The following is a 25,836-nucleotide window of genomic DNA, read 5'->3' as shown; positions in this document are numbered from 1 at the left end:
CCTGAGGCGTCTGGGCCAATCAAGAGCCGCCCACAGTTACCCACCCCACCCCCCCCGCACTTCGGCCCAGGCCAGCAAAGCCGAGGAAGTGGCTCCGAGGTCTGGCTTCCAATCAGAGCGCGCCTCTCGGAGATGGGCGGAACCCAAGGAAGGCGGGAGCAGAAAAAGGCCCCTCCTGCCACGTCCCCGCCCCCCGGCAGCCAATCGGAGGAACTTGCTGGCCAGGACCGTTTCAATTCCCCCTCCCGACGCGCCCACCTCCCTCTTCAATGCGCCCACCTCCCTCTTCAATGCGCTCGCGGGTCGGGGATCCAGCGCTTGGCAAACACGTGGAGGTTTTGAGGATCCTTCCCCTCCCTGACTCTGCGGCTGGGCCTGTATCCAAAGGGCCCAAGCAGGGGGTAGAATTCATTTTCCTTCCCTAACTCGCTGGGGCCTGGGAAGGAATGCTCAGGCCGGAAGAGAAGGAAATATCTCCAAATTACCATTTTCTCCAGACTGCCTGCGCCTTACTCTTTAAAACTTAAAGGCGCCTCCATGTCTCTCGGGTCTACAGTCTTAGTTCAAATGAGGTGTACAGGTGCTCCAAGTTACACACAGAAATGTATGAAATAGGCACTCTGGAAACCTGTCCTATCATTGCCCCTGCCCTACCCCTGCAAGGGTGGTGCCAGCCACAACCAAAGGAACTAAGAGCTGATGTTGAAGGAGAAGGGACAGTGCCAGGGTCAGCTTGGGGGTAGGGATGCAAGGAAAGCCCGTGTTGGGGAGCCAAGACAGCAGTATATATGTATGTGTGTGCATATAATTTATTTTTATTTTGAGGCACTTGCCATCACTTCCTCCATCAGGCTGGTTACTCATGAATTAGTCCCCTCCCTGAAACCAACACAGCCACTTCTTTGCCCTGAAGCAGGCAGAGGTTAAAGGTTACTTTAGGTTAAAGGTTACTTTCTGTACCTCTCCCTTCTGGACACTCACCAGGAGGTAAGCCCAGGAGGTAGCCACAGCAGAAAGGTGACCCTGGAGCAGAAATGGGGCCCCCCCCTCAAGGCCCAGGAGGGAGGGAGGAAGGAGATGGGAGAAGAGTGTTATATCATATTAAATATTTATTGTTTTCTGCCGACTGGCCTTGGAGTAACTCTCAAGCCAAGAGGAATCGGATTGGTTAGTGTTCAAGTTTCTGAGATCTTAGGTCAAAAAGCTACAGAAAAGAAATCACTGAGTAGAAGAAAAAAATCAATGACTTGCCTTGCCATCAAGTCCAAGAGTTGAGGCTCTGTGCCTCAGGACATGGTGACAAGAGTTGAGTAAACCAGAGACTGAGACACTGAAGGTTTTACTGGGGGAAGAGAATCTGGGTGTGTGGGGGGGAAGAGTGATGAAATTGGGAAAATGATAAAGACTGTTTTGGAACCCGGGGGGAAGTGGTCCTGGGAGCCTAAAAACAAGGGGATCCAGCTTATCCTCATGAGGCAGGGTCCAGAGAATGAAGGCAGGGTGAGGCATGTCAAGGACCTGGGAGGCACGCGGAAAACTGGTTAGAAAACCCCAGGTGACGAAGAGGCTGGGACAGCATCCAGAAGTCCATTAGAGAAGGCCATTGGGTCCCAGGGTCCGGCACATCAGAAGTTGGGCTTGTGCTTCTTGAGCTCCACCATAAGGTGATGAATGTTGATGAGCTCAGCCCGGGCAGGCAGAGCGCGGAGCTGGGGCTGAGAGAGCACCCGGTGGAAGCGATGATAGAGCTGGATCAGCTGGGTCAAAGCTCCCTGGGCAGACAAAGTCATGCAAGAGTCAAGCTGTGGGGTGGTGCTAGAGATGATGTTGGGAATCTGGCTAGGGCTCATCCAGAACTTTAGGCATGCTGGATATTGAAGATCAAGGGTCACCCGGATGATGCTGAGCCCAGGGAAAGCCACTAGTAACAGGGGCTGGGGGTGGGAGGAGGGAGGCCTGGGAGCTGCAAGTCACCTGGATGATACTGGTTCCATTTCTGAAGTTGGTGAAACTCCGCATTACATCCTGACTCAGAGACTCCACTGATGATTTCCAGGAACTACCAAAGCCACGGATCAGCTGAGTAACCCGGGCTGATGGCAGGAGGAAAAGAGAGGGTGTCAGAGGAGGACTTGGCTAGGTGATCTTTGGCCCCTAAGTCCTCCGCAAGGCACAGCCCTCCTCACCACCCGACCCCATTAGCCTGCTCTACACACCCCACCGTGGAATTTGCATCCTCTCATTTTTCTTTTCCACTCCCCCTACCACTGACCCCACCACTACCACATCATCCTCATACCTTCTTCCCCTCGAAGTCGCTCAGCCTGTCCACGCTCAATCAAAGCCTCAGCTTCCTTCACAAATGCCACCAGACCCCCAAAAGGGGGAGACAATAACTCTTCAATGAATTCCTGTAGAAATAAACACACACACACACACACAGTCAAGTGTCCTGGTGTCAACAGATTTTCCCACTTGTGGCATCATGACTGACCAGGTTCCAGAATACTCCCAGAGCAAATTATATACTTTAAGACACCACTGGTCTCACAAGAGGTAGGGAAATCTCCAAGGACTACTCCCGCTTCAAAAACAAAAGCCAAAAAACTAAACTTGGACTGGGTGCAGAGTAAGGAGAAAGTGGGATCAGGGCCAAAACCAGAGGGGTGGGGAGCTGGGCAAAGCAGAGCCGCCAGAAGGCAAGTGGCCATGGCAACTCTGCTATCTGGAGACCGAGCCTGATGCCAGACTCAAGTAGAGAAGCAGAGCCTGGGTCTCTCACAAGAGCCTCAAAGGCGTGCTGATGTAGATGGCGGTGGACTGCATCTCTCAGCTACCGCATAAGCAGAGGCAAATCCTCTCGACAGAAAAAAATATCCTTAATCCCATCTTAGGCCCATATGACTCCCCCTGATTAAAACCAAGCAATGAGGGGCGCCTGCGTGGGTCAGTGGGTTAAAGCCTCTGCCTTTGGTTCAGGTCATGATCCCACCACGATCCTGGGATCGAGCCCCACATTGGGCTCTCTGCTCAGCGGGGAGCCTGCTTCCTCCTCTCTCTCTCTGCCTGCCTCTCTGCCTACTTGTGACCTCTGTCTGTCAAATAAATATATAAAATCTTTAAATTAAAAAAACAAACAAACAAGCAATGATCTCAAAGACTGTCAGACCCATAAGAAAGGAAACTACTATGAGAGGCAGGAGACAATAAGCAATGGACTTAGACCTCCAAAGACTGCCAACATCAGAACTGTCAGATACATAGCGGTTGTACATTCTGTATGAAACATTCAGGGAATTAAAAATTAGACACAAAGATGATGAGTCAACAAGATTAGGAATGGACAGACGTGAAACAAAATTAAATTTTTAAGAAAGGTGGCTCAGTGGTTTAAGCCTCTGCCTTCGGCTCGGGTCGTGATCTCGGGGTCCTGGGATCAAGCCCCGTGTCGGGCTCTCTGCTCAGCGGGGAGCCTGCTTCCCCCTCTCTCTCTGCCTGCCTCTCTGCCTACTTGTGATTTCTCTCTATCAAATAAATAAATAGAAATTTATAATAAAAAAAAAAAAGAAAGGACTTAAAAATTTTAAATTTTTTTAACTTTAAAAAGTCAATAGGTTAAACAGCATATTAGAAATACCTGAAGAATGATGACACTGAGAAGTATGAAAATCTAATTCATGGGATGTGGGCAGTGAGCAGATGGCTACTGACAGAAAAGGAACCAAGAAGACATTCTGTGCCCCTGATGGAAGTACACACCACTAGCTCTCAATTATCCTGGAAAATAAAGACCCTAACTGCAATCTGATCGAGCCTTTCCCTCTAGCCACACATTAATTAGAAAAAAGAAACAGCATTTAACCACATCACAGAATGTGATCCGCAAAATCCAGACTATACTTTATTCTACATGACAAATGACTCAGTGACTCAGTTTCTTCCACAGATAAATTGCAGACAAGGGGAGCAAAGATGCACTCTATAGATTATAAAGACACATATGTATGGACCATACATGGGTGCTGATTTGAACCATAAAAAATCATTTAAGGGATAACTGGGGAAATCTGAGCACTAGCTCTTTTAAGTGAGATATTTTTTTTTTAAGTTGTAATATTATCTTGTGGTTTTTATTTTTTATTTTTATTTTTTTTAAATATATTCTTTATTTATTTGACAGACTGAGATCACAAGTAGGCAGAGAGGCAGGCAGAGACGGGGGGGGGGGAGGCAGGCTCCCCACTGAGCAGAGAGCCTGATGCGGGACTCGATCCCAGGACTCTGGGATCATGACCTGAGCTGAAGGCAGAGGCTTTAACCCACTGAGCTACCCAGGTGCCCCTATGTTGTGGTTTTTAAAACACATTCTGATACAGATGGAAGTGACGATGTAAGATTGAAGATTTAATTGAATTGAAGATTTAATTCAAAATAAATGGGGGCGGGGAGCATGGGTGGCTCAGTCCTTTAAGCGTCTGCCTTCGGCTCAGGTCATGATCCCAGGGTCCTGGGATTGAGCCCCACGTCAGACTCCCTGCTCAGCAGGGAGCCTACTTCTCCCTCTCCCTCTGCCCCTCCCTCTGCTTGTGCTCTTTCTCTGTCAAATTAATAAAATTAAAAAAAAAAAAAACTGGGGGGCAGGCACAGGAGGATGAGCAATGGGTGCTGACAGAGATGAAATAAATCAGTAGTTACTGATTGAAGATCTGTGATGGCACCTGAGGGGGTCCACTATGCTACTCTCTTTTTCAAATAAATAAATAAAATCTTAAACAAGTAGAACAGAAATAAAATACTGGTCAATAATTAGCACAGAAGGCAGAAGGGGGAGGAACAACTAGAGCACTAAAGTATTTTCAATGTTTTAAAGTCTACGTATTGCTTGGGAGAGCAGTTAAATATTAAGTTTAAATGCTAAGCTAAATATGCAAAGAAGTTAAAGGGCAAATTCTAGAAGAAGGGAATACGAAATCCAAACAGAAAAAAAACACGTGTAAGAAAAACAAAGGCAAAAGGTACAACACACACAGGACAAACAGAAACCTTAAGATAGCAGGGGCGCCTGGGTGGCACAGTTGGTTAACATCCAACTCTTAAAAAAAAAAAAAAAGAAAAGAAAACATCCTACTCTTGACTCTGGCTCAGGTCGTGAGCTCAGGGTGGTGAGATCAAGCCCTGCAGCTGGCTCCATGCTTAGCGTGTAATCTGCTTGAGATTCTCTCTCCTTCTCCCTCTGCCCCTCCTGCTTGTGTGCTCTCACTCTCTCTCTCAAAACAAAAAAATAAATCTTTTCTTTTTTAAGATTTTTAAAATTTATTTGACAGACAGAGATCACAAGTAGGCAGAGAGGCAGGCAGAGAGAGAGGGGGAAGCAGGCTCCCCGCTGAGCAAAAAGCCAGATGTGGGGCTTGATCCCAGGACCGTGAGATCATGACCCAAGCTGAAGGCAGAGGCCTTAACCCACTGAGCCACCCAGGTGCCCCACAAAAACATAAATCTTTTTTTTTTTTTAAAGATTTTATTTATTTATTTGACAGAGAGAGATCACAAGTAGGCAGAGAGGCAGGCAGAGAGAGAGAGAGAGGAGGAAGCAGGCTTCCCGCTGAGCAGAGAGCCCGATGCGGGACTCGATCCCAGGACCCTGAGATCATGACCTGAGCCAAAGGCAGCGGCCTTAACCCACTGAGCCACCCAGGCGCCCCCAAAAACATAAATCTTAAAAAAAAGGAAAAGATGGGGCGCCTGGGTGGCTGAATGGGTTAAGGCCTCTGCCTTCGGCTCAGGTCATGATCTCAGGGTCCTGGGATTGAGTCCCGCATCGGGCTCTCTGCTCAGCGGGGAGCCTGCTTCCTCCTCTCTCTGACTGCCTCTCTGTCTACTTGTAATCTCTGTCTGTCAAATAAATAAATAAATAAAATCTTTAAAAAAAAAAAAGTCCAAATGTAACACTAATCATCATAAAAATAAACAGATTAAATCACAAATTAAAAGGCAGACAACCCAATTTTTTAAAAATTTCAGCTACATGCTATTTATTGAAGACTTAAAATGTGAAAACATAAAAAGGCTGAAAGTAGAAGAATGGAGATCAATTAAAAGGCAAATATTAACCAAGCTAAAGCTGACAGAGCTATGTTAGTATCAGACGTAACAAACGGGCTTTAAGACAAAATTATTAGGGCTAAAGTGGGTCACTATCTCGTGACAAATATTTCAAGTCACCAGTAAGATCTAAGGATTCTAACCTTTTAGGAATTTAGATAAAATAAATGGAAACTATATAAAGCAAAAGTTGATAGAACTGAAGTTTTTTGAAAAAGTGACAAATCTATAAATTTCAAAACATCTCTCTCAACTATTAATAAGCCAAGCACACACAAAAATAATCAGTAGATATTTTGATGTAGATAATGTGAACAATACAACTAAAAAGCTTGGCTCTCCACACTTAGCAATTACAGAATACAAATTCTTCTCAAACACATGGAACATTTACAAACGTTGATCACGTAACTAGGCCACCAGTGAATCTAAACAAATTTCCAAAAATCAAAACCAAAAAACCCCGTTATCCATCCACAATGCAATTAAATTAGACATTAGACAACAAAAAGATAAATAAGAAATCTACTTTTGGGAATTTTAAAACAGTCCTCCAAAAAAATCTCATGGATTGAAGAAGAAATAACTGCAAATTCTTAGAACTAAATTATTTTATTTTTATTATTATTTTAGAACTAAATTATTTTAAAAATGCTACATATTCAAACCTGCAAAATTCAATAAAAGCAGTAATCTGAGGGAATTCCATTGTTTAAAATCTTCAGGGATGTTTTTGCTGGCAAGTTCTATGAAACCTCTCAAGGAAGAGATCATTTTAATCTTAACTCTTTCAGAATAGAAACAAAGAAAACAAAATACTTCCTTTCCACCTCCTTCTCCAAAGCCAGTATGACTTTGGTACCAAAACCATATGAGGATACTATAAGAAACGAATAGCCAATGGCCAATACCACCTATGCACAAATAAGGAAAAATTCTAAATGAATTAGACCAAATCCAGAATGATTTTACATTCTAAAATCTACAAGTTATAAACCATAAAATTAATAAAGAACAAAACCATATAATTACCTCAACTATTACAGAAAAACACACTCTAATTAAAAATTCAATGATTTTAATAAATAATAACTCTTGGCATTCTAGGAATTGAGTACTAACTGCTGGCGAGGATGTGGAGGGAAAGGAACCCTCAGCACTGGTAGCGGGAAAGCAAACTGTGCAGGCGCTGTGGCAAACAGTATGGAGGTTCCTCAAAAAATTAAAAACAGAATGACCGTATGATTCAGTTATTCTATTACTGAGTATTGACCCAAAGAAAACAAAAACACTAATCTGAAAAGACATATGCAACCCCATGTTTACTGCAGCCTTATTTGCAATAGCCAAGATATGGAAACAACCGAAATGTCCGTTGATGGATGAACAAAGACGTGGTATGCATAGACAATGGAGTATTAGCCATAAAAATAAATGAGATCTTGACATCTGCAATGACATGATGAATCTAGAAGGTATTATGCTAAGTAAGTCAGTCAGAGAAAGACAAATATCACATGATTTCACTTATGTGTGGAATTTAAGAAACAAAACAAAAAAAGTAAAATGAGAGACAAACCAAAAATCTCTTAAATACAGAGAGCAAACTGGTGGTTGCCAGAGCAGGTAGGTGGAGGATGGGTGAAATAGATAAAGGGGATTAAGAGTACACTTATCTTGAGCACTGAAGAAATGTATACAATTGTTGAATCATCATATTGTATACCTGCTAACATAACACTGTACATTAATTATACTTGAATTTTAAAAAATGAATTACTGATAGGTAATAACTCCTGGCATACTAGGGATTGAAAGGAATTTTCTTAACCTGAGAAAGGGTAGCTATAAAACAACAATATTCCTCTTACTGGGGAAATGATGAAAGCATTCCTTTTAAAATTAGGAAAAGAGAAGGTTTCTCACCATCATCATTTCGACTCAACTATTCAACTTTGTGCTGGAGGTACCATCAAGGACAGTAAGAGAATAAATACATAAGAAATTAAAGACTTAAGGATTAGAAAGTTAGAACTAAAATTGTCATGCCTACATAGAAACACACACATACAAATCTCCAGAAATGTTATTAGAAATAGTAAATTAGGGGTGCCTGGGTGGCTCAGTGGGTTAAGCCGCTGCCTTCGGCTCAGGTCATGATCTCAGAGTCCTGGGATCGAGCCCCGCATCGGGCTCCCTGCTCAGCGGGGAGCCTGCTTCCTTCCCTCTCTCTGCCTGTTTCTCTGCCTGCTTGTAATCTCTGTCTGTCACATAAATAAATAAAAAATCTTTAAAAAAAAAAAAACATTAAAAAAAAAGAAATAGTAAATTAAGGAGGTAGATAGCTATATGGTTGATAAACAAAAACCAATAGCATTTCCACTCTGTAGTTCAAACAACAAGAAAATTTCTCTCTAAAATGATAATACTTAAGTATCAACAGTTTACTTAAAGGACAAATTCCAAAAGAATAGATCAGAAAGTGTGAACAATTAGAAAGAAAATAAGTAGCAATTATTCCTAGTAATTCCTAGTATTCCTAGTAACTATTCCTAAATAAATGTGGATTTATTCTAATAGGAATAACTATAGTAACAACTCCTAGCACACTAGGGATTGAGAAGAGTTTTCTTGACCAGATACAAGGCACCTACGAAAACAATCACAGCAGCATTACTCCTAATGGGGCAGTGATGAAAGCATTCCTTTTAAAATCAGGAACAGGATAGGAATTCTTCCTATAACCCTTCTATTCAACTTCTCAACACTGTCAAAGAGATCCTAGGTAGAAGAGTATGAGATCAAAGATACAAGAAATTAAAGGCAAAGGACTGGAGAAGTTTTATTTACTCCTAGGAGGATGAAATCTGCATATTGAACCTGCCTAGGAATAACTCTGACAAAAGATTTGTGATGTCTTTGTGCTGAAAATTATAAAAGGTTATCAACAAACATTACAGAATATCTTAAAAAATGGGAAGCCCATGCTCATGGATGAGAATTTTCAATATCATAAACTATCCATTCTTCCAAACTGATCCAAATTGATCAATGCACTTCCAATCAAAATCCTTAAAGTTTTTTCAATGTAAAAACTTACAAGCTCACAATAAAATTTATATGAAAAATCAAGAGGCCAATAATAAGATACTCCTGAAAAAGGTAGAATTTGAGTAATTATAAGGCATAATAACTAAAACTAAGCTACAGGTCAGACAAGTTGATCAGTGGAATAGAACAGAGGCAAGACACATATCTTTATAGATTTTCACATGACAGAGGCACACTGCAGATCAAGTGGAGAAAGAGAGGGATTTCCTATAAATGGTTCTGTGTCCAACATAATCTATATATAAAATATTATATTAGATTCCTACTCACATCATATTCAAAATCAATTCTAGGAGCTTAAATGTAAAAAAGCAAAATTCTATAACATTAAGAAGAAAATGTAGTATAATATTTTTCTGACCTTGTGATAATATGAGATTTCTTAAATGAGACAGAAGTATCAAGAAGAAATCAGTAAAGTCAATCATATTAAGAATTTTTCCACCAGAAAACAACATAAAAATAAGTAAATAAATAAAAAGATAAAGCACTGAAAGATATCTGCAACCTATATACTCAAAAGACTGGTTTCATAAGTAGAACATACAAAAAACTCTTATAAATCATAAAGAAATACACAAATAGCCCAATTTTAAAAAGGTCAAATACTATGACAGATATCTTATGGAAAAGAAAAAATTGTATGACTTTTGAACATTTGGAATGATGCTCAATCTCATTAGTAATCAGGAAAATGCAAATAAAGACCCCCAAAAAGATACCTACCAGAATGGCAAAGATAGTCTGATAATACTAATGCGTTAGAGAAAATGTTGCTCAGAGAGAATTCTTACACATCACTGGTAAGGAAAAAAACTGGTACACATTTAGGAAAACAATTTGGCAGTGTCTCATAAAGCTGAATGCTGACAAACCTTATAAGCAATAAGCAAAAGCCTACTTCCAAGAGAAATTTTTGTAAAACTTATCTCCATCTACACACACTAAAAAATGTAATTGTTCACAAAACAATTCTCACAGTAGCAAAAAACTAGAAATAGGACTGCCCGGGTGGCTCAGTGGGTTAAAGTCTCTGCCTTCAGCTCAGGTCATGATCCCAGGGTCCTAGGATCGAGCCCCGCATCAGGCTCTCTGCTCAGTGGGGAGCCTGCTTCCCTTCCTCTCTCTCTGCCTACCTCTCTGCCTACTTGTGATCTCTGTCTGTCAAATAAATAAATAAATAAATCTTTTTTTTAAAAAAAAATAAATAAATAAAAAAATAAAAAACAAAAAACTAGAAATAATCCAAAGGTCCACCTGAAGAATACATTATATTCACACAACATAAAATTATATAAAGTGAAAAGGAGTAAGCTGGAATTATATATCATAATATGACATATCATATTGGAAAACATGTTGGAAAACTATGCATGATGGGGCGCCTGGGTGGCTCAGTTGTTAAAGAGTCTGCCTTCAGCCCAGGTCACAATCCCAGGGTCCTAGGACTGAGCCTCACATTCAGCTCTCTGCCTGGCAGGAAGCCTGCTTCTCTCTTTCCCACTCCCCCTGCTTGTGTTCATTCTCTTGCTGTATCTCTATCAAATGAATAAATAAAAAATCTTTAAAAAGAAAAAAAGAAAAACTATGCATGAAAAAAATCCTGTGATTGTTTTCATGTCACTCAAAAATAAAACTAAATGGGGGTGCCTGGCTGGCTCAGTGGGTAGAGCCTGTGATTCTTGATATTGGGGTCACAAGTTTGAGCCCCATGTTGGACATGGAGACTACTTAAAAAAAGTTAAATAAGGGTGGTTGGGTGGCTCAATGCATTAAGCCTCTGCCTTTGACTCAGGTCATGATCTCGGGGTCCTGGGACTGAGCCCTGCATCGGGCTCTCTGCGCAGCGAGGAGCCTGCTTCCCCCTCTTTCTGCCTGCCTCTCTGCCTGCTTATGATCTTTCTCTCTGTCAAATAAATAAATGAAATATTAAAAAATAATAATAAATTTTAAAAATAAATAAAAAATTTAAAAAGTAAATAAATACATAATAAAAACTTTAGAAGTAAATAAATAAAACTAAGTTATTATTGTTTTGCCATACTTAAAGCTGTGTTTTTAAAAGCAAGAGCATGGTAAACACAATATTTAGGTTAAGGAGGGATTTAAAAGCATGACAGGCAAGGAAACGAATAGGCTGAGGAAGAACTCATTGTTTGATGCTGGTTATCGCCAAGGTACGCAGGAGCTTCAGGGGCATGTATATCATTTAAAAAAATACAAAAAAAATAAAACAGACCAATAGTTCCAATCCTGTGTACCTGAAGCCCTTTAACTGCCATTCCCTACACACACACACACACAGGACTGAAAATAGCACAGAAGACTGTCCCTCTCCTCTTCCTCACCCCCCTACCTGCGTCCGAGCATTGAGCAGTTGCTGGAAACTCTCAACTTCCTTGCTGTCATCTGCAGCCCGCTCCTAAAGGAGGACAAAGGGAAATCTCAAGTGTGGGGAGAAGCAGCCCGTCACTTCAGGATATCCCCTTCCTGCCACATTTACTGTACTTGGCTGGGCAACGGGCCAGACACCAAGAATAATACATGGGACAAGACCAACACCATCTCTGTCCTTCCAGAGCCACCAGAGCATTGGGGGAAGCCAAACCCTCTGGGTAGGAAGGAAGGGAGACGCGGCGTCTGTACCATCAGCACGCCCAGCATCATGTCGTAGTTGTTGATCAGAAACACAAGCTGTTCCTTCCTTGAGGAGAACTCAGCAGCCACTCGGAGGACAAAATTCTCCACTTCAACCTGGAAAAGCCAGAAGGAAGAGGTGACACGAAGAGGCAGGAGTACATGGCCCTGCTCACACTCCAGGCCACCTTGGCAGCCCTGCCACTGGGAAGTCTGTCCTGCCCATGCTCACCTGTAGCTGTCCCAGCAGCTGCATTGTCCGTTCATTGGGAATAGTCTGATTGATGCTGACAAGAGCAGATGAGAACTCTGCGTATCGGCGTGTAATCTGGGGGAGAGAAAGTGGGAAGAAAATCACACTGGCCCCCTGGCCCAACCAACACAGCTGCCCAAGTCCCTAGGAGCTGGCCACTCAGCCTCTGTGACTCCCACTCCCAATCCCGCTAACCAACGGTGCCCGATTCACCCTGAATTCACACACACTCCTAGACTGCCCCCCATACACATTGTGCCCCAGGATCCAGCCAGGCCCACAGCACAACTGGGAACCTGGCCAACCCCCACAGCAAAGCTAAGAACCCTGCCTTTCAGGAGCCCTTTTGTTACCCCTGCCCTCTCTCACATAGTGGGGCCGAGTATCCAGCCCCCCGAGGCGCTGAGGGTCAGTGCTTCGGACACTCTGGACATTCATCTCCAGGATCAGCTCAAACCGTGGCCACAGCAAGGCAAGCACCTGCTCCCAGTACCTGCAGGCTTAATCAGAATCAGAGATCAGCTGGCAAGAAATGTGTATGCGGGGGGGGGGGGTCATGATAAGCACTAGGTGACACACGGAATAGCCAAATCACTGTTATCATACACCTGAACCAACTAGAACACTGTATTTTAGCTAACTGGAATTAAAATAAAAACTTAAAAGGCCAAAAAGAAATGTGGGGGAACGGTGGCAGGTTTCTGTGGGGGAACCCAATTAACAGCTGAGGGCTGGGGAGACAGGACTGGTATGCAAGGTGAGTCAGAAACCAGAACTGTCCCCAGGCAGATCAATGGGAGGAAGAGTCAGGGTGTTGTCTCAGTAGCAGCCCAAGGGTCAGGGAAGGGTCATGTAAGACCAAGGGTTCAAGGACAGTGGAGCATCAAGGACCAGAGCTCAGTGACCTGTCCAGGGCAGGAACATCCCTCTTCGCTGCAATGTTGCGGAACCGGAGGACGATGTGGATACAGAGAAAAACAGCAATGGCATCATAGCAGTCTGTGAGATAGGACTCCAGGTGTTTCTATGATTCAGGGACAGAGTATTGGAAAAGGATGTTTGTTACTCTGTCGCTCCCAGTGGCTACAGACAAATGCATGTGTTCCTCTGGGGATGCAGCTCTGGAAGGGAGCGGAGTGAGCTCTCAGGAAATGCCCCCTCTTTCCCTGTTCACTGGGCCACTCAGGTAGTCTTGTTGCTCGCTCATCAGAATCCATGATCCCAAGCCCATCACAGCAGAAGTCAGGGCTGAGCACCACTTCGGGGTCCCTTAGTTTTTAGATGCTACTACCTCGGTGTGGGTCAATAGCAGGGATAGCCTCAGGGACCCCCAAGCTTTGAGGGTTTCATACACTCTGTGAGTCCAAGGCTTAGACATTTTAGAACAAGGGGGTCCTGGTTTCAGTACCACCAGAGTTATGACCCCACTAGGGTGCTGCAGAGGACTGAAGACAAAGGGATCCAAGAGCACAGGAGCTAGGGAATCTTACCAGAGTCATGCTGAGTGTGCGACCCATGACAGCATGGAAGAGGTCATGTGCAGCCGAGCCAGACACAACAAAGAATTCACAGATGAAAAGGTATTCACGGCAGGAATTGTCTAGGAGAGCGTAGTGCTGGCTGCGGAAGAGGGCCTCGAATGGATACTAGGATGGGAGAGGTGAAGAAGAGAAGTAGAAGGGATGGACCCCAATGCTGACTCTATAGATATTAATGGAAAAATCAATGAGCCTGGGTAATGAGAGCTCAGGAGGCCCTTCCCATCTAACCCAAGTGCAGGCTGTGATGGAGCAACCTGAATGGGTACTGAAGGGGGGAGGGCGACGAGGGGCACAAGAGAAGAGCCCACCCCCACCTGCTGTCACTGTGCCATCCACCTCCACAACCTGCCTCTTGACACTCCCCTCAGCCAGGCTCTCCCTCTATCTGTCCTCAAGTCAATGGTCTCAAGCCTCTTTACAACACAGAACACCTGAGTGACCCAAGAAGGTCATTCCCAGTTCTAAGGGGACTGATACAGGGGACTGCAGGCCGGGAAGTTTTGCCCACAGATCTGGTCTCCCCCATCCATGCTCAGTGTCCCCCCATGACAGACTCTTGTTCCCTCTCCTACCCTCTGTTCTCCCCGCTGGGCAGTGTGGGGCACCAAGATGGGGGCTTCCAGTTCAGTGGGGGAGATGACAGAACCACGGGTCCCCAGGGTGAAGATGGTGTTCCTGCTGCGGAGGGAAGGCTTCGAGAAGAATCGTGAAGGGTCAGAGTCAGGGAAAACAGTAAGATCACAACCGTGACAGACTCAGAGGCTCAGTACCTTCTGGGACTACAGACAGCCAGACACAGCCTAGATGTCCCTCCTTCCCAGTACCAGGGCCACACTCCCCCTGACACCTGGGAATAGGCTTCAGAGACCTTCTACCCTCCCTGACATCATGTGTCAAAAAGACATGTGCCTTTTTCTGGGGAGGGGGGCCATAGCCTTTATCACATTCTAGAAGGCTTCAGTCCCAGAGAAAAAGGCAAAAAGCAGTGTCTTTGAGGCACTGCAGTCCTCACTGTCAAGGACTAGAAGGTGGACTTCTCAGCTCTAGGATATCTTTCTTGGCTGTATCTTCTACACCCATTAGATCATCCTTCTCAGCGACTTCCTCGTACTAGGAAAAAAGAAAAGAGAGAACTGGTAACTGCCTCTTCCCACAGTGTGATAAAAATTTTTTTCCACCATCCAGACTTGACCAGGGGTGGTCCCTCTTCCCAGCCCATGTGCCTCCAAAGGTCTCTCTCTCTGGCCTCACCTGCACCTTCATGAGCCGCCCCAGGTAAGAGCGATAGTAGGACAGGTAGATCTTGCTCAGTGTTTCCACATACTCATCCCTGATCTCCTTCGCTGTTGCTCGTTCATTACCCAGCAGAAACTGATAGAAGAACCTGGGTGGGGTGGGCACCAGGGACAAGTCAGTCTCCCCACTGCCCCCCCCCCCGCCGGGAAGCAGACACTACTCTGGGCGGCTCAACAACTTAAGAGCCTCTCCAGCCCTTCCTTCGGGCAGTGACCTGTACTTCAGCAGTGCTGTCTGGGGGATCTGATAGTTGGTCATTGGTTTTCTGAAGGAATAAATCTTCTGCAGGATGAACTCTCGGATCTTCGTCACAGCCTAGACGGGGGGGATCAGATACAGGGCATGAAGCTGCAACCTTATGACTTTGAGAAACAGTGGGGCAAGTGCCACATGTTAAATATAGGGGGATGGAGGGTGGAGAACAACTCTTCAGTATTTCCGAAATTTTTGAGGGGAACCTAGAGACATGAAGATGAGCTTTGCCAGGTAAGGCAGGGTGAAGTTCTTGGGGACGGGCTACAGTGAGGACTGCCAGGGAAACCCAGGTTGAAGGTGTCAGGGATGCTGGTTCTAGTAATCTCTAGGGTATCATCCCCACCCCTCACCTTGACCCGGAGCCGGTCGAGTATGCCTCTGACATCGGCACAGGCCGCTGTCCCTCTAGCCTCCTGCTCTCGAACTGCAGCTGCCTTGGCATCTAGCTCCTGCAGCTGCTCCAGGAACCTGGGCTCTGTCACTGGCGCCTCCAGAATTGCCCTGGGTAGTAGGGTTGGGTGGTGGGGGTCAGGAGGAAGATCTGGACATCACTAAATCCCAAATCCCATCTCTTCTATCCAGACTATCACCTCTCCCCTCTTATACTAATCATATAGTCAGGATACGTGTACAAATTTTCTTGTTCCTGAAACCTCCCCGCTGTCCCATGCCCGTAAGCCTTGAAACCTCCAATTTAACACCCAACCCTGGATATCCCTAATCTTGGATGCCTAAAGCATGCATCAAGGTTGAGTCGTCAACCCACCCATCAAGTTTCTGGAAGGCACCTGATGACCTGAAGCCAGAAACTGATGTGGTAAGTACAGGAGGTCACCCTAGCCCATGTACCCACTACAGACATTGTGACTCTTCAACTGACAACTCACGTGATCAGAGCAGAGGGTACAATCAGACCATCAACAAGTTCCCCCAGTTTTCCCCGAACTGCCTGGCGGTTTCGAAGCCGAATGTTCATGGCTCCTGATTGTTCCTGCAGTGTCCGGATCTCAGAGCTGATCGAGCTGAGGTCACTCTGAAAAGCTCCCAACATCTGCTCCATGCGCTGGGGGAGGACAGAAGATGTTGCTGGAGTGCCACAGAGTTGCCAGGGGACAAAGGGGCCACCTAAGTTTACTGGTGAAGTCTTCAGTATCAGTCCAAGAGAGTAGCAGGTGATAGGTAAGGAGGTACCCCAAAGGTCACTGGCAAATAATATTAGTAGGACAGTAACAACCAAAAAAGGCTGCTGAGGTCATCCTGAAAGTGAATCTAACTATCCCCACCTGAGGCTGATGACCTAAAGAATGACAAGAGAGGCCATGATCTGGTTCACGGTTATTAGGAGTCACAGGTCATGGTGACTAACCTCAAGAACAGCATCACAGGCTGTGATCTGGTTGTGCAGAGATGCTATGTTCTCACTCTCTTGGATATCTGACCCACAAAAAGTCAAGGGGCCTCACCATAAAGTTGGGAGATTCTCAGACCTGCAGGACCACTCCAATTTTTCCCTGCAATGACAGAAACCTCAGAGAGAAGATTTCAGCCCCTCTGGGCTTTCTGCACCATGCTCCACAAAAATACCCATTTTAATAACATCACCCTTTTTCTCTACTGGAGGATACAATCCCGGATGGATTTCTGCTCTATCTGCTGTAGCTCCAGCTCAACCTGCTTTGAATAGTGACGGAGATCCACACCCTGAGAGAACATAAACACGACAGGTTAGGAGAAAGCCACAGTGAAGAGACACTGAGACAGAATAACAAAGAACTAGAGGGTGAGACACCAGGGTAATATTTTAAAAGCAAGAAACTGTTTCCTTTTTTTCTTCTTTGAGGGGAGGGTAAGTGGGGGGGCAGATTAGTATAGCAGAAAACCTCACCGTTTTAAGAGCTTCCTTTACTAACTCATCCTCCAGATTTGCCTGAATGTGAACTGGAAATAGAAGTTTATCATAAGGGTCCAGCTCCACAGCGCTCTCTCCCCCAAATGAACATCTGTACACCAATCCCTGCCTTACTACTTCCAGCCACCAAGCCTCTCAAATCATAAGCAGTCTGCATCCACCTCGTGCCATCACTTACCATCCACTTCATCCAGGATGAATTCATCAGAAGAGATGTCCAATTCTCCAAGTTGTAACGGCTCCTGAAGACCAGGACCACTCCCCTGGAGAGGGACAAGTTAATGGGAAAGGACAAGGAAAAGAGAGAGAGAACAAATATAATGGGATAATCCACAAACCTTTAGAGAGTGGGAGAAAGGTGGGAACAGGCTGGGCTTTTACTGGGAGACATAGGTACCGAGTCAAAAAATTCCAAGAGTCTCACATTGTACCCAATCTGCTAGCTGGGGCTTCTGGGTAGGGAATATGACAGAGACTCTCATGCCACCAAGAGAGTAGAGGTGTCCCAATGAGGAAAATCAGGAGTTGTAGAGAACAGAGCAAAGCTCACAGCTGAATACAGGATACCCAGACTCCTGCTATCTTAGGTGTTTCATCACAATCCCTGTAGGGATCACCAGCCCTTCCAGAAATGTCTGCTAAAAACGTTTCCCCGCGTGCCAGGTGCCATCTTTCATACACTCATTCATCTAATCATAACCAATAATCTACACGGTTAAGTATTATTTCCTTCATCTTACAGCGTGGAAAGTATGACACAAAGAAGTTGGCTAACTTGCCCAAAGACACAGAGCGGGCAAGAGGCAAAGGTGGAATTAGAACCCAGGCAATCTGACTATAGGTCATGTTCTTAATTTTTACACTACACTGCTTCTTTATTCTGCCCCCAAATCCGGAAGTTAACTGAAATTATGCCCCTGGTACCTGACTCTCGGTCATTCTGATTTCCGCTCAGCCTCAGGCCCTATCCCAATTCGGAATCTGCAAAGCCACACAGGTAGCCATCACCAGTATCAGCCGCGCCCCCACCTTTGCGCCTAAACCCAGCCCAGTCCTTTCTGACGCGAGGGCCATCGGACAAGACTCCGCAAGAGAAATAGTCCCGCGTTCTCACCAGCGGGCCCTCCTCCTCCTCCATATCTGAGGCCCCGGCTCGCAGCATCAGCTCTCGGGCTGCAGCCGCCATGGTCGCAGCAGCGGCCATTCCGCGCAGCCTCACTTCCGGCAGCTGTCAGTCGCTGTGAGTCCGGCCCTCAGGGACCAACAAATCCTAGAGAGTCCTGCAGGGCGCGAAAACGTTCCCAGATATTTGAATTAAGTTGTTTGACTCTAGCCTTTCCTTTTCGGCTTAAACACTTCACCCAGCTACAAATGGGAATTGGACGTCTTAAGCACAATCTCACCCGGGAACCTTTGCTGCTTTCTCTCTCAAGAATTTTACGAACTGTAAAAAAAGAGACCTCACCGGAAGTCGCGACTACAAATAGAGATTCTCCGAAGTGGAATTGGCTCCGGCACCAGCGGTTTCCGGAAGCGCTTCTCATGATAGCTCCGCCTTTTCCGCCTGCTGGCTATATAAGGCCACAACGTCACTTCCGTTCTCTCTTCCACAGGAGGCCTACACGCCGCCGCTGAGGCCGCCGCCATGGTAAGATTAACCGGTACGGGGATCCCGCGACATCGGAACCGGGATACGGACAGTGTGCTGTTGGGGGGCTTGAAGTACCCTATTCTGGGGATTTGCAACTTTCTGTGTGGATCTTTGAGACACAACCCTGGGAAGGAAGGACTGAAGACCCCCGGGTCTGGGAAGTGTGGGCCAGAGGAAGAGTGGCTCTCCGGGCGCTCGAAAGCCCGTAAAGTCTTGGGCGTGAATGCTGACCTCAAGTCTCCGCCACTCAGAGTGTACTCTTGGGAATGGGCGGAAAATTTGCCCCCTCGCAGTGGTTGCGTTTTCCTGAGCCCGAACACTTTAGGTTCTGCGTGCAGGACTGAGGAGTTTGTTGTGAGAAAACAAGTTGGGGGGTGGGTGTGGGTGGTTCCCCCCTGTATGATAAAGCTTGACGTTCCTGTCTGATGGCAGTTGACAGTGCCTGATTTCTCGCCCTGTCTCTGTCAGTCTCTAGTGATCCCTGAGAAGTTCCAGCACATTTTGCGAGTACTCAACACTAATATCGATGGGCGGCGGAAAATAGCCTTCGCCATCACTGCAATTAAGGTAAAGTAGGGTAAGGAATGGAGCACAAAAATGAAACTGGGTTTGTTAAGACAGCTGTAAGTGAGGCAGGGTTGAGGAAACCTGTCCCAACCAGATCACCTTAGCTGCTGGGTAAAATAAAGAATGGTTAAAAGTGGGGTGCCTGGGTGACTCAGTGGGTTAAGCCTCTGCCTTCCGTTCAGGTCATGGTCTCAGGGTCCTGGGATGGAGCCCCGCATTGGGCTCTCTGCTCAGCGGGGAGCCTGCTTCCTTCCCCCTCTCTGCCTACTTGTGATCCCTCTCTCTCTGTCAAATAAAGTCTTTAAAAAAAAAAAAAAAGGGAATGGTTAAAAGAGTGACTTTATTTCCCTTAACCACTTACCACATTTTCCCTAAAAGGTAAATAATGAAAGCCAGTCAGTTCAGGCCAAGATACTTCTCTCCTAGGGAATGGGGAGTGGGTTGTCTCTACTAGAATTCGCTAGAATTTACTGGACCATCAGCCATGGTCATTTTGTGAGGTTCATTCTAAGTTTGGTTTCTGCCCCCTATAGCAAGGCATCATAATAGTAACCCTTCCTGTGAAATTTTTATGCCCTTAGAAATTGTGTAATTGTACATGGAGGGGGTGGAAATGCCCAAAGATTGCCAAGTGTGAAGAAACCTATAATTGGGAAGTGGAAGGGGTAACACTACATGGTGAGCGGGGCATTTATTCCAATGTCAGAAGTGATAAAATGCATTTCCAGTTGATGGGAACCAATATTTGGCTCATTGTACGTATTAGGTCGATGAACACAAGCTTGGATGTGTTTTCTTTTCACCAACCTAACGAACTGGCCTTCCAGTTGGGGATATTGTTCTACCGTTTTTTTATTTGTCCGTGTAATTGTGGATATGGCTGAATGTGTTGCCAGTATGTGGACACCGTTGGGGGAGGGACAGTCCTGTCTTGTTCATAGTCCCCAGCTTCTGGCGCATCATAGATGCTCATGCAGTGTAAGGGAATGGATCCAGGGATACTGTAGCCTGGTTTCAAAGAATTTTTAAAAAACGTAAATATTGCATAGATAACTTACTCCATCAAAACTGTATATCCTTGTTTGGTTGACAAGATCAGATTCTTTCAGTTTTTCGTGTTATATTGCAGGAGGTACGGCTTTCGTTTGTTCCTAAACAGTAAATAAAAAGATTGCTTCCTTTTGTTAATTACATGAAACTAGGAAAAAATCTACTGGTACCTTTTTAAGGGTTGCTGTGAAGCTAAAGTGGGATAGTGAATACAGACGGGCTTATCTCAAAAGTCTATATGGCAGGTTCAGTTCCAGGCAATAAAGTGAGTCGAATATTTTGATTTCCCAGTGTGTATGCAAGTTATATTTACACTGTAATTAATATTTAATGTGTAGTAATGCTTTTTTTAAAAAATGTACATACCTTAATTTAAAAATATTGCTGAAAAATGTGAATCATCATGAGCTTTCAAGGAATCATGATCACACCTCACTGTAACATAATAATAAAAAGGTTTGAAATACTGTGAGAATTACCAAAATGTGACACAGGCACAAGAGAGCAAACGCTGTTGGGAAAATGGTGTTGATAGACTTGTTTGACACAGGATTTGCCACAAGCTTTCAGCTTGTAAACAAACCAGGATATCTGCACAGTGCAGTTAAACAAGGTGTGCTTGTATAAAAGATGGTCATGGTTAATGGGATCCTTGTGTTAAACCCTTTGTCTTTGCCTCTTAACTGATTTTGTATTTACTTTTCTTTAAATATGTGCCATAGCCTTTGTAGTCCACTTAGAACAATTTAATCAAAGGACTTCAAGGTACTTTGTGAACTTTGTAGTAAGTCTCTTAGGGATCCTGATACTTTGCTTATCACTGGGAAAGGTTATTATTAGAGAAAGATGTTACAGAGATTTTTGCTAATTGTGTGGATAGCTAGCAAATGCAGCTAGCTCTTCCTCTGGTAAGAGAACCAAGCTTAAAAAGGAGGCGGTCCAGAATGGAGGGGTAATACTTGGAAAGTGGAAGAAAGTATGGTGTGGGGAGCTGGGTATGGGGAAGGATTTTTCCAAAGATGTGGCTAAAGAAGTAGTAAGTGGGATTAATTGGCTGGAGACGGATGAAGAATGGAGTGGATGTTGGCAGCAGAAGAGGATATTGAGAGGTAATACAGACCCTATAAAATTCTATTCCATGATCCCTTCCTAATTGTTTTGTTTCTACTTGTAGACTTTTACTAAGGATATTCTTTAAGGTTGGCTGGTCTTCTGCCCTTCCTCTAAATCAGGGTGATACTGAGGGTTATTTGGAAACCTGGGAGGAAGGGGTTGGGATTGGGTGTAATCGCTGGGAGGAACCTCCTAAGCAGAGTCCTTGCTCAGGAGGAATTTGTGTCCTGTCCCATGAGTAACACTGTTAAATACTTTCCAAGATTAATATTAAGTTGGTGTCAACTCATAACGTTCTAGGCCCTTGGACAACAAATAATGAGTGATGGTCCCCTGACTATACTTAACTCTTCTGGATGGAGAAAACAGGGGTGGTCTCCTTGGAAGAGAAAAGGGATCTAATGTAGAAAGTTGGCTAGTCAATACCAGCCTGCAAACAAGGCTATCAAAAATTTGGCCAGGGGCACTCGGGTGTATGTGTCAGTTAAGCATCTTTTCCCTTCATCTCAGTTCAAGTCTTAGTCTCAAGAGTCATGAATTCAAGCCCTACCCACCCCCCACCTCCTTGGACTCCATGCTGGGTATGGAGCTGACTTTTTTTTTTTTTTTAAGCTTTATTTTATGTTAAATTTAGTACAGTAATTTTTACTTTATTTTTTATTTCTTTTCAGCATAACAGTATTCATTGATTTTGCACCACACCCATGCAGTACGTGCCCTCCATAATAACCACCACCTGGCTCCCCTAACTTCCCACCCCCTGCCCCTTCAAAACCCTCAGGTGGTTTTTCACAGTCCATAGTGTCTTATGGTTCATCTCCCATTCCAATTTCCCTCAACTCCCTTCTCTCCATCTCCCTATGTCCTCCATGTTATTTGTTATGCTCTACAAATAAGTGAAACCATATGATAATTGACTCTCTGCCTGACTTATTTCACTCAGCATAATCTCAGTCCCATCCATGTTGATAGAAAAGTTGGGTATTCATCTTTTCTGATGGAGGCATAATACTCCATAGTGTATATGGACCACATCTTCCTTATCCATTCATCCGCTGTAGGGCATCTTGGTTCTTTTTTTTTTTTTTTTTTTTTTAAAAGATTTTATTTATTTATTAGAGAGAGCATGAGCGAGGAGAAGGTCAGAGAGCAAAGCAGACTCCCCATGGAGCTGGGAGCCTGATGTGGGACTTGATCCCGGTACTCCAGGATCACGCCCTGAGCCGGAGGCAGTCGTCCAACCAACTGAGCCACCCAGGCGTCCCGGCATCTTGGTTCTTTCCACAGTTTGGCGACCATGGCCATTGCTGCTATAAACACTGGGGTACAGATTGGAGCCTACTTTTTTTAAAAAAAACCTTACAGCAACTCTTTAAAAACGTTTTTAAGGAAAAATTTCTACATTAGGAAGTTAGAAGGAAGAAAATTACCCCTGTGAAATACCATATAGCAAAAATTTGGACTCTTGTTTCATCTATATTCTTCCCTATCATTTAAAAGTAAATCTCAGACATAACTGTTAACTATAAATATTAAAATTTGAGAGAGATTTAGACCTTAATTTCTGGACGGTTGTGTGGGTTTTGTTTCATTTTTTTTTTGTTGTTTTAGATTTTATTTAGTCATTTGACAGACATGTTAGAGAGGGAACCCAAGTAGGAGGATGGGAGAGGGAGAAGCAGGCTTCCAAGACCTTAATCTCTTCTGAGTCAATGTGATAACTTGATTTTCTAGGTCATTTTTTTTTTTTAAACCATATTGATAATGAGCAAGAGCATACACAAATGGCGGGGTAGGGGGCAGAGGGAGAGAGAAAAGCAGTCTCCCAGATGGTCAGGGGGCTTTATGTCGTATTGATCATAGAACCAGAAGATAACCACCTGAGTTGAAGGTAGACATTTAACTGATCTAGATGCTCCCCTAGATCACTTCTTACAGAGAGGAAAACACCTCTCTTCATTTTGTGGGGTTACTGAGAACAGTCACCACAGACTTGTTGGCTTAAAACAATGAAAACTTACTCCCATAGTTGTGGAGGCCAAACATCCAAAATCAAGGTGTCGGCAGAGCCATGCTCCCTCTGAAGGCTCTAGGAATCCTGTCTTCTGGTGGTTGCGGTGGTTGCCAGCACTCCTTTGTTTTCCTTAGCTGTGTCACTTCTCCTATCACTTGGCCTTCGACTTTGTCCCCCTTCTCTCTCTCTCTCTTTTTTTAAAAAAAGACTTTATTTATTTATTTATTTGACAGACAGAGATCACAGATAGGCAGAGAGGAAGGCAAGCAGGTTCCCTGCCCAGCAGAGAGCCTGATGCGGGGCTTGATCCCAGGACACTGGGATCATGACCTGAGCTGAAGGCAGAGGCTTTAACCCACTGAGCCACGCAGGCGCCCCATGTCCTCTCTTTTTATAAGGATACCAGGCATTGGATTCAGGGCCTGCCTTAATCTAGTGTAACCTCATTTTCATTAATTATATTTGGAATGGCCAGATTTCTAAAGTCACATTTCTGGGATTGTAGTTAGACATATGTGGTGGGGGTTGGGCACTATTCAACCCAGTCCATCATCCTTCACTATTCACATGTTTGCTTCATGAGTTTAGGTGCCAAGGAGTACTGGTGTTGGTGTTGATACAGTGCTACCAGTGTAAGCATTGGGTCTTTTCAGTTTGGTTTGGGTGCTTAGCTCCCTGAGGCCTGGTCATCTGTGGGCACTGACAGAATCCAAGTTTGTGATCTTGGGAAACTGATGATTGTGATGGGGTGAACTGCCCAAAGAATAAGGACCCTTATAGACCCAGAGCACCACAGTCCTACCTCTTGATCCAACCATGTTAACCCAGAAGCCCCTAGTCTTGCTATTGGTGCTCTGTTAGCTTTGAGAGAACCAACCCTTTGGTTCTCCACAAGGCAAAGACTAGAAGGTACTGCTCTTGGGTGCTGCTACAGTGTCTTTGACAGCTATATATGCTGAACATTGTGCAAGGATTCTTTTTCTCAGGCCTGTCCCTGGGAAAAAAAATTAATTTCCTCCTATTTAATGGTTAGGTTTTGTATCTAGAAAAGTAATAACGCACTGGGTGGTTGCTGACCTTTGTGTGCTTTTTGTATAGTGGAGCCCCACTATTAAAGGGAACCCAAGAAACTCAGACTTAATCCCAAATTTCCAAAACCTCTCTTTAGGGTGTGGGGCGAAGATACGCTCATGTGGTGTTGAGGAAAGCAGACATCGATCTCACCAAGAGAGCCGGAGAGCTCACTGAGGATGAGGTGAGGACAAGGAAGGGGGGCAGTGGGTTGGGCCTGCCATCGAAGGGAAGCCCTCTGTATCTGACCTTTGTCCTGTCTGCCAGGTGGAACGTGTGATCACCATTATGCAGAACCCTCGCCAATATAAGATCCCAGACTGGTTTTTGAACAGACAAAAGGATGTGAAGGATGGAAAGTACAGCCAGGTGTGTATTGAGATGGCAGGGTGTCCAGTTAGAATTAGTTGTAGGAGGTTTGTGGGTAAAACATTCCTCACCCTCTCTTCCAAATCCAGGTTCTGGCCAATGGCCTGGACAACAAACTCCGTGAAGACCTGGAGAGACTGAAGAAGATCAGGGCCCACAGAGGGCTGCGCCACTTTTGGGGGTGAGTAGGGGTGGGAGTCAACTCTCTGTCCCTAGAGTCGCAGAGATTTGTCATGCTGTGTCTTCTCTTTCCAGACATTTCCTTCGCATTGTGTGTAACCTGTGACCCTTCTGTTTTCTCACCTGCAGACTTCGTGTCCGAGGCCAGCACACCAAGACCACAGGGCGCCGGGGCCGCACCGTGGGTGTGTCCAAGAAGAAATAAATCTGTAGGCCTTGTCTGTTAATAAAATAGTTTATACACCTAAGGCTTCCTTCTGTGTGGTGCTCTGCATTCTTCTGGGGACCCTGATAGGGAAAGCTGCCTCGCTGGGCCCTGTGGGTGGTTTAACTCTTGGTTGATGGCTTCCTCGGGTATCCGAACCAGCTCCACCTCCCTACCCCTGGGCTAAAGCAAAGCCCAGTGGTAGTGCCACTCCCTGCCCTATCTGAGGCAACCCTGTGGTGCACGCCCTCTAACGGAAGACGTAGGTAAAGCACCCCTTCCCCCCCCCTCCCAGACGGGGGTACTAAGGCAATTTAAAGACAACCAAGGCCCCCGGGGGTTAGCGAGAAGTGGGTATCTTGAGCCTAGCCAGTTAATGGTCCGGGGAGAATTTTCCGGTTTTGACCGCCCCTGGGTTTCTTTTAAAAATACGGGGGTGCGTAGGGGCGCGGAGGCCGGGAAGTTGTGGACTACTGGTAGGGATGAAATCCTCTAAATCGTTGACCCGGAAG

The 25,836-nt window shown here is 45.0% G+C and overlaps 2 protein-coding genes across 3 annotated transcripts; one reads left to right on the top strand and one right to left on the bottom strand.

The window, feature by feature from the left end:
* Positions 1-1,091: 1,091 nt before the first annotated feature.
* VPS52 (VPS52 subunit of GARP complex) lies at positions 1,092-18,542 on the bottom strand. 2 transcript variants are annotated; one of them, XM_044255477.1, is made up of 21 exons: positions 18,508-18,542; positions 18,219-18,384; positions 17,283-17,367; positions 17,081-17,133; positions 16,821-16,896; positions 16,562-16,629; positions 16,083-16,258; positions 15,546-15,696; positions 15,155-15,255; positions 14,896-15,028; positions 14,697-14,754; positions 14,217-14,350; positions 13,594-13,749; positions 13,009-13,127; positions 12,473-12,596; positions 12,083-12,178; positions 11,860-11,967; positions 11,570-11,635; positions 2,300-2,411; positions 1,975-2,093; positions 1,092-1,772 (listed from the first exon to the last, which is right to left on the bottom strand). In XM_044255477.1, the coding sequence occupies exons 2-21, from the start codon at positions 18,306-18,308 to the stop codon at positions 1,626-1,628; spliced, it is 2,172 nt and encodes a 723-aa protein (XP_044111412.1). In that variant the 5' UTR covers positions 18,309-18,384; positions 18,508-18,542; the 3' UTR covers positions 1,092-1,625. The 2 variants fall into 2 exon arrangements, with proteins under 2 accessions (XP_044111412.1, XP_044111413.1); XM_044255478.1 differs by lacking the exons at positions 18,219-18,384; positions 18,508-18,542 and adding an exon at positions 18,029-18,157.
* Positions 18,543-18,693: 151 nt separating this feature from the next.
* On the top strand, positions 18,694-25,367 carry RPS18 (ribosomal protein S18). Its single transcript, XM_044255502.1, has 6 exons — positions 18,694-18,752; positions 19,224-19,322; positions 24,668-24,754; positions 24,838-24,939; positions 25,029-25,120; positions 25,249-25,367. Exons 1-6 carry the CDS (start codon positions 18,750-18,752, stop codon positions 25,322-25,324), a joined length of 459 nt encoding a protein of 152 aa, XP_044111437.1. The 5' UTR covers positions 18,694-18,749; the 3' UTR covers positions 25,325-25,367.
* Positions 25,368-25,836: the final 469 nt, after the last annotated feature.

The sequence above is a fragment of the Neovison vison genome, chromosome 1 (genome assembly GCF_020171115.1).
Source record: "Neovison vison isolate M4711 chromosome 1, ASM_NN_V1, whole genome shotgun sequence".
NCBI classification, from domain to species: Eukaryota; Metazoa; Chordata; class Mammalia; order Carnivora; family Mustelidae; genus Neogale; species Neogale vison.
The sequence above is the reverse complement of the archived record's forward strand: the minus strand, read 5'-3'. Positions and strand labels throughout refer to the sequence as shown.

Excerpts from the sequence above, each read along its gene's own strand:
- VPS52 (XM_044255477.1), bottom strand. The coding sequence starts at position 18,308 with ATGGCCGCTGCTGCGACCATGGCGGCTGCAGCCCGAGAGCTGATGCTG. Across the intron at positions 15,029-15,154 it reads ACAGCACTGCTGAAGTACAG|GTTCTTCTATCAGTTTCTGC; the intron begins GTCACTGCCCGA and ends CACCCCACCCAG. Across the intron at positions 1,773-1,974 it reads ATGGAACCAGTATCATCCAG|GGAGCTTTGACCCAGCTGAT; the intron begins GTGACTTGCAGC and ends TTGTCTGCCCAG.
- RPS18 (XM_044255502.1), top strand. Across the intron at positions 24,755-24,837 it reads GAGAGCTCACTGAGGATGAG|GTGGAACGTGTGATCACCAT; the intron begins GTGAGGACAAGG and ends CCTGTCTGCCAG. Across the intron at positions 25,121-25,248 it reads GGGCTGCGCCACTTTTGGGG|ACTTCGTGTCCGAGGCCAGC; the intron begins GTGAGTAGGGGT and ends TCTCACCTGCAG.